Raw genomic sequence first — 14,780 nt, 5'->3', positions numbered from 1 at the left:
TCCCGCTTCCCGTCTCGGCTTACAGGGCCCACCGTAGGCAGCCCCGCTGCCAAGCCAAGGCTCACCAAGAATTTAGAACATGAAGGGAATCGACCTTCCCCGGCTCTTCTGCCAAATGCAATAAACATTTGTCATTAGCCATTTAAAGGCAATGACAGTAATCTTCAATGGAAACCAAGAGACCAATTAGCTAAATGTCCCCGTCCTTAGGACTGCAGTCTGGAGAGCGATGGCGGCACCCGGGGAACTTCCCAGCAGACGTGATGGTTGGGCTTAAATGGGCCAGGCTGTGTGAATGCCAGGGGGCAGAATGCCAAGGCTGGATAGGGACCCATGGGACGTCGGCACGTCCTCTGAAAGCAGCCTGGTCTGGGCACTTCTGACTTACCCTGAAGTGGCAGGATGCTTTAAGGGTACAAACACGAGCCAGAAGAAGAAGGGACCCCCCACCTTGGGAGCTGACCTTATAATGAAAAACACCTGAAAGGGAGATGAAGAAGGAAGAGAGGGGCTGGGGGTAAAAGGTGCCCACACAGAGGCATGGAATCGCAGAAAGTCAGAAGCACAGACAAGGCCGGAATGACGTCTGCCCAAAATGAAGGTCCCAAGAGGAATTCACTAATGGGCAAGAGTGGGAGCGATGGATATTCTGGGGAGAAGGTTCCTCAGAGCTCACGCGAGGTTCTGATTTACAGATGAGGGAGGAAAGAAACTTAACAAGATATGTCACTATTACTTGGGCCCTTGAGTATTTTCAAATTTTACTTATTGAATAGTCTGTGGAGGATCCAGGGATGAAGACAGAGATAAGACAGATAAGAATGGTCTCCTGGTTCCCTTTTGTCTTTGTATGCCCAAAGGACCCTGAACTCCCACTGATTAACTGACAAAGGATAAAATAGCACAAGTGGGCTGCCATCCAGGACAGTGGAGAAATCCTCTCCACTCACATGCAGGAGAGCACAGCTCCACTGAATAAAGACATATGATTCTATGTCAAATCTGGCTTTTTTCTTCCTATTATAACATTACAAACCTAATTGTATTAATAAAATTGTATAACAAAATTATATATATAATTATATAACAAAAATTTATTTAAACTAGCATTTAAGTTTCACTTTACCAGAAATAAAACAAAAACAAAACCAAAAAAGAAACCATTCTTAAAGCATCACAAAAGATAGTACCCACATCATCACATACCCAGCACCCAGAGCCTCCCCAAAGGCTAACTAATCACCTTATCTTTATGTTACATATTCATTTTCCTGTATGAATTGTCTCCTCAAGCAGAATGTAAACTTCTTCTCCTTGCAGACCAACTGAGTCCCCTGGGCCCATTTCTTTTTCTTTCTTTGAATTGGACCTGAGATTTTATTAGCGGCCCACTCCCAGTTTGACCGATCCACAATTCAGGGTCTTACAAAGCTGCCTAGAACGGTGGAGTGGCCCACTCCAAACATGTCAGAACCAGGATCTGAACACACATCTCCCCGACTCTAAGATCAGCTCCCTATCCATAAGGGCCATTGGTTGAGTTCTCGTCCAATTAGCCAATTCTGTGCCACAAGAAGGCTTCCTTTTACGTCAGCTCTGTCTTCTCCATCTCTTCCCATCCATAAAACATCACTAGCATTTTCATTTCAAAATGTTTCATTCAGGAAAAGTCAAGCTAAAATATTCCTGATGTCATTTGTTTTTCTGTAAGTGACTGATCTTTCTGAATAATAACCAGAATTAATCCCAGACTGCATCAATCTTATGCTCCTTTTATGTTGTAAGTGACTGTCAAACAGCAGCAAGTACATTCGATGAAAAACAGGAAACAAGTTTCATGAGAATTCCAAGTTCTATTTCCTCTAAAATTTCTCCAGTACTTCTCAATGGCATTTTTCCACAGTGTCCATTATAAAGAAACATAATCCTGCTTCTATAAGGTCGTTCTCAATTATTCATTTCCTATGGCAGGAGTTATACTTTCAGTTCTGAATCGGGGAAATTATTTAATGCAATGAAATATAAATCACAGGTCTGAAAACCCTATGGAATTTTAACTTTTCATTCAAGGGGGTTTAAGTCTGAAAAATAAAAATGAGCAAACTACTCCAGGATTTTAATCATCTGTCCTGGAGAAAGATGGCAGCAACCCACTGGTCCACTTAACAGCCAGCCCACGACAGCATTGTTGCTGCCTTAGTAGGTGGTGATGGAGACGGGTCAATGACATTCATCATAACAGATGGGGAATTTAAAGGAGTTCAAAGGTCACTGCGTTCTCACACAAATCAAATAGGGAAATCCTGGCCACAGCGGGAGGGGACAGGTCAAAGCAGGTCTTGACTTCCAGTTATTCTATGAATCAGATGTTTGGATGTTGGAGAGTAACCAAGGGATGACAAGCATTAGACAACTAGCATCAAACTGTCTAAGATGACCAAAGCGGGAAAAATCATTATCAGAAGGGACAGGGAGAGATAAGGACATGAATACGCTACTGGGGATGGACATGAGGGGAACGACCTGTGAACTCATTCGACTATTCTGGACTTATTTTAGAATTTTTCAATTCAAGTGACTAAATCGCCCAAGCTTTTTGACCTATAATTCCCACTACTGGGAATATGCCTCAAGGAAATCAAAAGATTAAAAACAACAGTTTGACCAAAATCTTTGTAGAGGTATTACGTAGGGTAGCCGATGATTAGAGCATGACTGAATAAAATCAACAGTGTATGGATTATTGGAATATTATTGTGCCACAAAAAATAATATGAGGAATTCAGAGAAACCTGGTAAGAATTAGATGAACAACACCTGAAATAAATGAGCGGAATCAAAAGATCACGGTATGGAATGACTATAGCGATATAAATTGTTCATTTAAGAGAAGTCTAACTTGCAGAAAACGAAAAATCCACTGAGTGATTTGGAAAGCGGGGAGTGAAATTTATTCCCTCTTTATGAAAAAGAGGAAGGACATTACTAAGATATACTGATGATTATGGAGTCATATGATGTCACTGTACTGAATGGAGGTTTGGGGGTGCTCATTTGACTGTCACTAAGGAGGGCCAATCAGTAAGAAATAGGAAGCCCATGGGAGTTTCTTTCTTTGTCTGTTTTCTGAGGAGTGACTAAAATGTAAAAGAATTATATAAAATAGACATTAAAAAACCTTGTCGTGTTTTTATTGCACCCCCCTAACCCAAACTGAACACAGCCTCCCAAATGTAGTCTAAGCAGGGGAAGATACAAAGCATCCAGAGCTCCCTCTTCTTGGAAGTGCGGCCCAACATCACATCAGAGCTTTTGGCTCAGTGTAACCCATAAAATCCTAGGCCAAGGATGCCTCACATCATGGCCGCCATCCCAACAACCAGAGGGCATGGGGCAAACTCTTGGCAGTTTCTGCCAGGCTAAAGGAATTCAGATTGGGCCAGGTGAGGGTCTGGTTCTGTGCTAGAAGCACCTTAGGCATTGGGGAAGCAACAAAAGGCAACAACAGGAACCCTTCCATCCAAATGGGGAACAAACGGGTGAATCTGGAGCCACAGACAGCCAGGATAACCCTTGAGGGGCAGGCAACATTGGCTGGGGGAGCAAAGGGTGGCATGTGAGCCCCTTCTGCAGAAGCCACATGTCTGCAGGGGTCCTGGGGGCCAGCCCCCAGAGGTGCCTCTGTGAATCCCGACAGCGTGGCTCGCTGCGATCCTTCACAGACAGACACTGGCTCTGGGTGCCAACAGAGAAGAAGGCTGGCTGGGGAGGCAGAGCCGGGAGGCAGATCATCAGCAACGCCAACATTCTCAAGCCCATGACTAAAATAACGCCTCAAAGCCCACTTTGCAGTGGCAGCGCCCCCAAACGGTCAGAGGGAGATGCTTTTCCAGGCAAGGACAACCTAGGAGACGGGCAGGAGAGGCCAGAGAGTCAGGGTTGACCTATCACATAGATCCTGGCAGCAAGAGCATCTTCGGGAGCTCAAGGAGAACAAAGTGGGTGGACAAACTGATCAGAAAAAGCTAGCAGGAAACCTATTCCTGGCACTGATTGGCAACCCTCCTGCCCAATAAGCAGTTCCAGGGGAGCACTGGTGGTTTTCACAAAGGAGCAGGGACCCTGCAACGGCTCCAGGCAGAATAGAGCTTCCTATTTGCGACTGGAGGGGGCTGGGCCCTTCTTGGGTGAAGACCCGGCCGAAAACCAGGAGATCCACACTGTCCTTGAGCCACAGTGCCTTGGAAGTGCTGAGGACTTGCAGATCCCAGAAATGGCTCTGAAAACAGCGGTGCAAAAAAGCCTGAAGCTTGGCCCAGGGCTCCGGAGCCCAAGAGGAGCAGAGCCCAATTTTAACATGAAGTTCCCAAGGCCGGAAAAAGGGGCAACGATGATAGAAAAGAATGACCATAAAAAACTACTGGCTTGGAAAACCAAAGCATAAACTCAGAAGGTCAATGAGAAAGATGTTACAAACAATGGGAAGAAAGCTACAAAACATTGTTAAAAAAACAATTCTAATTAGACCCAAACCCAAAAAAAATTCCTGGAAGAGAAAAAAAATAAGATAACAATGATAGAGGAAAAAATAGGGAAAGAAATGAGACTGACTCGAGATAATTATAAAAAGAAAGTAAACTTGATTTCAAATTGGTCTAATGATAAAAGAAGCTTGATTTCAAATTGGTCTAATGATAAAAGAAGCACTAATTCACTAAATTCACTAAAGAAAAGAACTTTAAAAAGCATAAGTAGCCAAATGGAAAAAGAGGTGCAAAAGCTTACTGAAGAAAGTTTCATGAAGATTAGAAATGACCAAGTGAAAGCTAATGTGTGGTTATACAACATCAAGAAACAATAAAACAAAGTCAAAAAGAATGAAAAAAATTGAAGAAAATGAGAAATATCTTGTCAGAAAAAATATATACCTGGAAAACAGATGGAGAGATAATTTAAGAATTATTTAACTCTCTGAAAGCCATGAAAGCCATCATCAAGAAATTATAAAAGAAAACTGCCTTCGTATATTAAACCCAGAGAATAAAACAGAAACTGAAAGAATTCACCAATCACTTTCTAAAAGAGATTCCAAAATGAAATATTACAGCTCAAAGGAGAAAATACTATACACAGCCAAAAAGAAACTATTTGAATATCATGAAGCCACAGTCAGGATCACACAAGATTTAACGATTTCCATGTGAAAAAAGCTGAGGGCTTATTATTCAGAAAGGCAAAAGAGCTAGAATTAAAAATTGAATATAATCCTTCAGGAGGAAAAATGGACATACTATGAAATAGAGGACTCTCCAGCAATTCTGATGAAAAGATCAGAGCAGAACAGAAAATTTGATATTTAAACACAAGACTCAAAAGAAGCATAAAAAGGTAAACATGAAAGAGTAATCATAAGGGGTTCAATAAAGTTAAACTGTTGACATTCCTATATGAGATGATGACACATGAACTCCTAAGAACTTTTTATTATTAGGGAAATTAAAAAGGCATTTACATGGATAGAAGGCATGGGATGAGTCAATTATGTTGAGATGATCTCCAAAAAAATGAAGAGATGAGAAAGAGGACTGCACTGTGAGAAGGAGAAAGGTAGAGGTAGAATACAGAAATTTTTCTCACATAAAATAAGCACTCAAGGAAGAGCTTTTACCTAGGAAAGGAAAATGAAGGGCAGTGCTTGAACCTCACTCTCATCAGAATTTGGTCAAAGAGTGAAGAATACATATAGAAACTCAATTGAGTACAGAAATCTATCTTATCCAATAGGGAAATAAGAGAAAAAAAGCATGGGAGCTCAGGATGGGAATAGGGGAACAGTGACAAAAAGGAGAGTACTTTAGGGAAGACAGTGGTCAAAAGTAATATAGACTTTTAAGGAGGAACAGGATAAAAAGAGAGAAACAAGACTAAACAGAAAAAAATGAGATGAAGAGAAAGCTACAGTAATCATAACTAAATGTGAATGGAATGCGCGCGCTCGTAAAAGGGAAGCAGATAGCAGAATGGATTAGAAACTAGAATCTAACAATATGATGCCTACAAGAAGCACACTTGAAACAGAAAGACACACAGAGAGATGAAATAAAAGGCTGGATCAGAATTTATTATGCTTCAATTTTAGTTGAAAAGGCAAGGTGCAACCATGATCATAGGCAAACAAAAATAGACCTAATTAAAAACCATAATCATGGAAAGAAACTATATTGTGCTTAAAAAGTTCCAGGAACAATGAAGTAATATCAAAAACAGCAAGTTTTTCTGTTTAAAAGTCTCATTTCTCAAATATGTAGGAAACTAAGTCAAATGTACAAAAACAAGAGCATTCCCAATTGATAAGAAGGACAAAGGATAAGAAATGGCATTTTTAGGCAGAAGAAATCAAAGTTATTCATCATATTAAAAATGTCCTAAGTTACAACTCATTAGAGTAATACAAATTACAACAATTCTGAGGTGCCACCTGATAATCAGAAATGATCAATTCTTGAGAGATGTGGAAGAATAGGCACATTAGTACATGGTTAGTAACATGAAACGTTTCAACCATCTGCAGCAGAATTCAGAACTATGGCCAAAAGGGTATAAAACTGTGTGTCATCTTTGACCAAGAAATACCACTACCAAGTCCATTTCCCAAAGAGATCAAAGAAAAATGAAAAGGGCTTACATGTACAAAAGTATTTAAAGCCACTCTTTTTGTGGCAGAAAATAATTGGAAACTATGGAGATGCTCATCAGTTGGGAAATGGCTGAACAAGTTACAGTATATGATTGTGATGGAATACTCTTGTGTTATGGATAAATATATATTATTATTAACTATAAATTACATAATATAAAAATTATTGCTTATAATACTTTGCCTTAAGATGAACCAGGAGTAACAGCAAGATTGTAACGATGACAAACTTGAAAGGCTTGGCCATTCTGATCAATACAACAATCCAAAACAATTCCAAATGGTTCAAGATGAAAAACTACTATCTACCTTCAGAACTCCAAGCTCAAATTAAAGTATAATTTTCTTGCCTTCTTTATTGTTTTTCTTTTTGTTTTTTGCAATATGGCTGATATGGAAATATGTTTTGCATGATTTCATGTGCATAATTAATTGATGTCAATTTACTTGCTTTCTTGTTGCGTGGGAGGTGGGTGGGAGGGAAGGGACTTGGAATTCAAAATCTGAAAAGAAAAGAAGGTTAAAATAACTAATAAATTTGGAAAACACCCGAAAGAAACACAGACTGTCTACAAAAATTAATTTAATTGCTGGTACTCTTAATTTGATTTCTTTGGCCAAATACCAAAAAGTCTATGCCCTACTAAAGGAATTCAACTCCATCTTAATGACATTCTTATGAAAAATAAAACCAGAGGATGAAAAGAAGCTATAGTTAAGGGGAACACAGTTAGCAGTGGGACTTCACTACCTACCCACGGCCTTCAGCTAGCTGCCTCTGACTCCACAAGGCCTTCCTGGACTCTGCAACTGCCAGTATTCCTTTTCCCCAACATTACTATTTACCCGTGTTAATACATCTTCTTTCCCACAGTGGACCAGAAGTCCCTTGAAGCAGAGAATCTCATTTTTTAAATTTGAATCTCCAGAACTATAACAGGCACAAATTACTGAATTGAACTGAATTTCAAAGGGCCATCCTCCTTGGTTGTGTTAATGAAATACAAGAGTAAATGGACCTGAAAATAAGGACATTTCGCTTGCGATCCAATCCACTGGTGCTAATCTGCCAGAGAAGACTAAGAAAAGAGTTCTACAAAGACCCCAATGAGGCAAATTCCTCCGAAGGCTGCGTGAATGCACTGCCACCCCGCAGCTTCCACATGAAGGTCAGGGACCAGAAAAGGTCCTCGGACAAGGAGGACCAAGGCTGGATCCTGGTTCTATGTGACCTGCATCTCTGTTTCTTCACATATAAAATGAGGGAGCTGACCTCGAAGGTCCCTTGACTCTAAGCTCTTATGTCAGAAAATATGGCTCAGAATTAATTAGGAAGCTAAAGAGGCCCAAGTCTTGTAGACAGCTTAGCTTCCAACGTACTTTCTTCCACCAGTGAGTCAGGAGACATTGAGCATGGCAGGAACAGAAGCACGAGCTGAGAAATGACTAGTTAAGTGGATGGGATTGACTTCAGGATTAGCTGTTCATCTGCAGCCACATCAGCCTCTGGGTAGGGCCAAGGTCAAAAGCAACACACAGTGAGACAGGTACAGATGGGAAGAGACTGGAGGTCATTTAAACAAGCTGGCAACTGTTTTAAATGAGAAATTAATGAACGCAAGAACAGTGTTCCTGATAGCCACCATTTCCCAGAGAAATTTAACCAATGGAAAAGAGTTGTCATGATGTGGGGGGAAACCCACTTCATTTAGCAAACATTCAATGGTCTTCTCGCCACATGGAAAGACATGGCAGCCAAAGGCGATACCACAGGAATACAACATGGCTTTTCAGCAACAGCGACAGCCGCTAGTTAAAAGCACGGTTTAGGGTCCTCTTGGGGAAAACCATAAAGAACAAACACAGCCAGGTGGGTACGGACCCCCAAGCAAACGTCCGCCTCAGCTGTCCAGAGCTCGGCTTTCTGGCCCCATCACGTCCTGGGCATGGAACCAGGGAACAAAGGGTTAAAGAGACAGGGCCAGAAAAGCACCACAAAAATCAGGAGGCCCGACCCACATGCTCATCACCCTCATTCTGTGGCTGGCCCTGCCAGCCGAGCGCCTGAGCTCAGGGAAGGGGAGCGACGAGGGCCAAAGCCCCGAGTCAGGCCCTCACTGTACCCCTGTGTCAATGTGGGAGGAGGGTAAATTAGGAAACCCCCTTGAAGAAGGCTGTGTTTGAGCTCAGCCATAAAGTACGATAAAATCTCTTAGGGTGGAGATGGAGAGGAAGGTCAGTCAGGGTAGTGAAAAGCAGCTTCAAAGGGGAAAAGTACACCCGGGGGTGCTCTTGCACATTCACATTCACATTCACACACACACACACACTTTTTCCAGCTCTAAGAACAGAACTTTAGCCCTCACAACCACACGAAGAAAAGCACTTTCATCAACTACTCTCTGACTTTACATCACTAGCCCAGCTTGGTCCAGAACATCCCCACCCCGGCCACCTCTCCCCTCTTAGAACTTGAGGGTCGGGGGGCCAGGCCTGTCTTACTGCTTGAACTTTGACTTTCAGAACTTAACCCGGCGCCCAGCACATGGTAAATGCTTAACAAGTACTTCTCATTCTCCTCTCTGAATATTTTATGCTGCAGTATAAAAAATAAAAATTAAAATGCAAAAACAAACAAAAAATGTGTCACTTTGTCTAATATTGAGGATGACCATTCTCCAACCTCCACCCCCTTGCTCCTTGGGGAGCTCTCCCTAAGTGTTACCTCAACTTTGGAGCAGTCCACCCGCAGGGCAGGGGGCATCGGGCAGTCCGCCCACAGGGCAGGGGGCACTGGGCAGTCTGGGCATCTCTCTGAGCCCACGCCGCAGGCACGAGGACAGCATTAGCATTGGGTCTTTCCCGGTCCCTCCCACTCAGCCCTCTCTGCCCCAGCACAGCATCCCACGCATGTTCACCTCCCCCATCACTAGCCGGGACCAACCCTAGATTTTAAGGTCCAAGAGTGAAGGTGCTGGGTCTCAGACCACAGCCTCCAGGAGGGGGTCTAGCGGTACAATGATCACAAACCACATTTAACTGAATTAGATTCCGTGTCCTCAATAGGAACTAGAACAACGAATGCAATCAATTGTTCTGTAGCCTTTGATTCTGGTCCTAATACAACACAACAGACCCATCTGCTCGCTGGACCACGGCTGTCAGGAGAGAGAGGGATAAGTGGCAGTGCCCGGGGGGCTACGGAAGTCCCCAGTGACCACCAGGAGCACCCTCCGAGAGGGACAATTAGAATGGCAGTCAAGGTCAGGGCAGCATCGCCTTGGAAAGAGAGGGCCAGCTTGTGGGGGGACGGGGGGAGTTGTTTGGTTTTTTTAAGCAGATCTGGGATTTCACCAGTGTCAGGAGCTTATAATAAGGGATTTTCTGTTCAAACAGAAATCAGCACTTCCTACCATTTGGGCTTTTGAGAATGACCCGGGCCAATGGCGCTGCCCCTCCCTCGGGTGACCTTCCAGGTGCCCCAGAAGCAGGAGGTCCTGACTCAGAACCCTGTTCTGCATTCAAGACACCATGTTGTCTCTCAATATCACATTATATAAAATGGTTAATATTATAGAGAAATGAATATTCCACAAGTTCAATCACCTTTCCCCAAAGACAGCAACATGATACAAATTTTAAAAGCCTCCTGCCTCTAAAGTCATTGTTTCCTTAAAAAATGGGAGGGGGCGGGAGGTAGGAGGAGAGTTTAATAATTTTCTACTCTTAAGTACTATTGTTACTCTCAAAAATGGAAAACCAGGGTACTTCTGAGTTGGGAGAGCCCTCTTCCGTGGCCGTCTAGAACAACCTAGACTCATGAAAGCATTCCTCTACAACCTCCTTGTACATGGTCAGCCAGTCTTTTCTCGAAGCCCTCCACTGAAGGGGAGATCACCATGGCCCAAGGGGCCATTATGCTTTGGGACAAGTCCCCATTTCAGGCAAAGCTGGAAAGCATCTCTGGGAATCTTGCCCACTCCTGCTCCTTCTGCCACTGGAGACCACGCGGAACTGCCCAGGCCCTACGACATCCCACAAAGGAGTTCTCACCCTGGCTTCTCCAGCATATACAATTCTACTAAGTGGGATAAAACAAATGGACTCCAGAAGCCTTAACTGACTCTGTAATTTAACAGGAGCCTGAAACATATTATGAATTTACACTTCAAACAATTTGCAAAATTCATGTTTTTCCTAAATTAATTTTGTAGATTGTTTCAATATCCCAAGTTAATGATTAAAAAGAGAAAGTTTTACCTTTCTTATTTGTGATTTTGAAACTACTACATATTAAAGATTAACATAAAACTAATAAATTTCATTCATCCATTTCCCAAGTGACAGACACCCCCTTAGTTTCTTCTACCCCTACAAATATTTTTTACATACGAGTAAAGTGGGGTTTATTACCATTTTCCTCTCTCTTTGATCTCTTTGGGGCCCAGACTTAGTAGCGACACTGGTGAATCAAAGGGTACGCTCAGCTTAGAAACCTTGTGAGCTTAGTTCCAAACTGTTTTCTGGCACAGGCCCCCCCCCAATTCACAGCTCCACTAACGATTCATTAGTGGCCCTATTTTCCCACGGTCCATCTAACATGTTTCATTTTCCACGATAGGATAAAGAGAAAATAAATGTTTGTTAATTGAAAAAAATTGTAAGGCACAAACATTGAACTTTAATTCATAAAAGATATGAAAGGAAATCTTACCAAATAAAGAACTGAATGAAAACTGAAAGTCAAACAGAAAGTCGATCTTCAGTGGATCTAAGATCTCACTGATGTGGGTGATCAGGATATGTCTAGAGTCAAAGTCTCATCAAATTTCATTAAAATCATAACTGATCCTATGATTAATCCAAAGATATGTAGTATTAAGGATGAGGCAGCAATCCCTTGGGAAAGGACATTTCCAATGACTGAGCCGGGTGTCATGAAATCTTTTAAGATCCCCTAGTTGTTGGAATACACAGGAGCCACCCGTCAGTGGCTGCTGGAGATCCAACCCAGAATGGATCTCCTCTTGTGAGAGGATGATACAGGGAGACCGAGAGGCAGTTGCTGTTCTCTGACCTCTCTGAGTGCCCATTGTGAGGTCTGACCTCCCTCCTCTTCCCTCTGCCTCCAACTTCTCATTCCCAGTCTGCAACACATGTGTCAGCAGAGGCTGCCCTGCAACTCCTTCAGATGTTATGATCCACAGCTGTGGGGGCTCTCGGAGAATTGACCTGTCCCTCAACACCCTGTTACTTCTGGACTGAGGACCAGAGTGAGCATCCAGAATCCACAGCAACCCCTGGGCGTGGGACAAACAGCCAATTCTGAGCCGCTCCATTCAGGACCTTCTGAGGCTTCTTTAGAGAGCCAGCTCCAGAGAGGAAAGACAGAGAAGCACTGAGGGCCAAGCGGAGAACAGCCCTGACGGCTCCTTCCCTTCTACCCCCAGAACCCACATTCTTCACTGGGCCACAGGTCCCTGAGACTAGAGAATTTGCTTGGCGGGCTCCCAACTACCAGAGCAGGTGCACTTGTGACATCGTACCTTCTAGGAGCTTAGTCAGAGACACCGTGTGCAATTGCTACACTAAGCGAGAAAAAGCCCAGGATAAATAAAGCCTAGCAGAATTGCCACAGTAAAGGTAAAAAGGCACAGAAAGTCACTTTTTGATGATTAGAAAGTTTTCTGGAGTCCTTCGGTCTGTCTGGTATCATCTGGTTAATTGTATGTTCTGGGTAAGCAAATAAGAGATCCATTTTAAAGCTTTGGAAAACTACTTACTTGTCTGGTCGGGACACGGAAGCAGACTGCACCACAGCAGCCCCAGTGAGCTCCCCGAATGAGAAGCATCACGCAGAGCATGTTGGGGGCTCTCTGATACAGGATCCCATCCCTGAGGCATCCATCCCAAGATCAAGCCCTCAGGGAGTCTGAGGAGGAGGCCTTCATTTCAATCACAGCCTCCCTGAAAACCAAACAGGGTCTATGGCACTCACCTGGGAGCCTCAAGAACAGGGAGAAAGGAAGGGATGTCTCCACCAAGTCCAGCATCGGGTCAAGATGAAACCCAGCCCTCATATCTCATCCTGATGAGCCAGTGAACAAGCCGGGGGTAGCGATGACGGGAAGCCCCCAAACACTTCTGAGCTCCAGCCAGAGAAAGTTTATGCTGCTGACCGTCCTGGAGCAAACCCCCACGCTGAATCCCACCTCCAGCATCCCGGGAAAAAACAACTACGAGTGCACTGACCTGCTTGTACGTGCCGTCCAACAGGGTGTCCAGATGCTGGAGAGGGGCCGGGTTCTTATCTTTGAACCTGGTCAGCAGCCGGCGCTCTATGGCTCGGAACTGGATGGCTCTTTCAGAGAGCAGTTCTTCCACTTTTTCTCCATTCAATCGGAGCTAAAATGGAAAAATGTCCAAAATTCTAATTAACTGGCCCACAAAGACCCTCTGCTGCGCTACACACGTTTAGGATGAAAATTGGAGATGGCCCAGCAGCCTACTAATGAATTCATGTCTAGCACAGAGCAGGTGCTACAGAAAGGCTTTTGAGCTTGAGATTCACTATTCTTTTAAAGCATTTCTCATCGTAGTTACTGTTGAAAATTAAAAATAACCATTTGCTTATATTTTATTTTGTTTCTCTCTCTCTTTTTTTGGTTTGATTTGACTTTTCTTGTGCAGCAAGATTGTATAACTATATCTGCATATATTGGGCTTAACATATATTTCTACCATGTTTAACATATATTGGATTATTTGCCATCTAGGGGAGGAGGTGGGGAAAGGGGAGGGGATTGGAACACAACGTTTTGCAAGGGTTAATGTCGAAGAATTATCCAGGCATACGTTTTAAAAAATAAAAGTTTTAATAAAGAAAATTAAAATAATCAAGATAATACACAAATGAAAATATCTGCAAAGGAAGGTTGCTATTATTTCACAAAGTAAATATAAAGCATGAAATCCCCATTTGAGGCATATCGTGTGTGTGTGTGTGTGTGTGTGTGTGTGTGTGTGGTGTATGTATGTGTGGACAATATGTCTAGACAGCTGATGAAAACGTTCATCTTTTAAGAATTAATGTACTGAATGTATAGGAAAACTAACCATGTGTCATCAGAATGTTTATGAATGTAAGCATAAATTGAAAAATCCATTTCATGCTATAACTAATGGATGAGTAAGAGCATAGGGGAAAAGGCATATATCCTCTCTCTACAAATTATCCTATCAGCAAAATGAAAATGACTTGTCATATAAAGTCACATCGTAATCAACTAGGAGAGAATAAAGGACTCTATTTTTCACAACTAGAAAGTGAATGGATTTGTAACTACCAGCATCACAAGAGAGAATTATAAAAGATAATGTTGTTATAGAAAATAAAAAGCTTTTATACAAATAAAATCAACCTAGCTGAAGTGAGAAGAAAAGATCAATGAGATGGGAAGGATCAGTAGGAGTGAAGGGGACGTCTGTGTCGGAAAGACTGTGAGGTAAAAAAAATAATAATAACAAAAGGAAATTAACAAAACTTATTCATAAAAGAAAAGAGAGGGACTGGAGGGGAATTTTCCAAGAAAAGCTCCTGGAAAAAAGTCTTGACATCAAAACCTGGAGGGAAATGGAAATAGACACAGATTGATATGATCAGGAGCCAACCTTCAATAGGTGGTGATCAAAGGAGATGAAGAAAGACCTTTCCAAAGGAAAAACATGAACACATCTGAAAAAGAGCTCACACTTGCTATTAACCAGAGAAATGCCTTTAAAACAACCACTTCACAACCATCAAATTAGCCAAGAAGTGAAAAAATAGAGAAAGTCGATGCTGACACAGCTATAGAAAACCAGGCCCACTTAACTGCCAATCAGGAGCTGCGACTTTTCAGCTAAAATCTAAACTAAACTAACATCTAAATTAAACTTTCAAACTAAAAGTTTTGGGGGGAAAAGCATAAATTCGGCACACAAAGAAAAATGGAGTTAGAAAATTGTTCATTTTGATCCAGCAATCCAACCACTTGCTTTATCCTCCAAAGAGGCTATGGACCATTAGAAATGAAATACCTAG

At 42.5% G+C, this 14,780-nt stretch overlaps 1 protein-coding gene across 1 annotated transcript in view; it reads right to left on the bottom strand.

Annotated features, from left to right (window-relative positions):
* The window catches only part of BBS9 (Bardet-Biedl syndrome 9), a 201,979-nt gene that overhangs the window by 144,851 nt on the left and 42,348 nt on the right, over positions 1-14,780 (bottom strand). Inside the window, exon 11 of the mRNA XM_051970279.1 lies at positions 12,950-13,102. Coding sequence (XP_051826239.1) covers positions 12,950-13,102 — 153 coding nt within the window. The remainder of the gene's footprint in view (positions 1-12,949; positions 13,103-14,780) is intronic.

Source organism: Antechinus flavipes, chromosome 1 (assembly GCF_016432865.1).
Source record: "Antechinus flavipes isolate AdamAnt ecotype Samford, QLD, Australia chromosome 1, AdamAnt_v2, whole genome shotgun sequence".
In the NCBI taxonomy this organism is placed as follows: Eukaryota; Metazoa; Chordata; class Mammalia; order Dasyuromorphia; family Dasyuridae; genus Antechinus; species Antechinus flavipes.
This window is presented reverse-complemented; position numbering and strand designations above follow the sequence as displayed.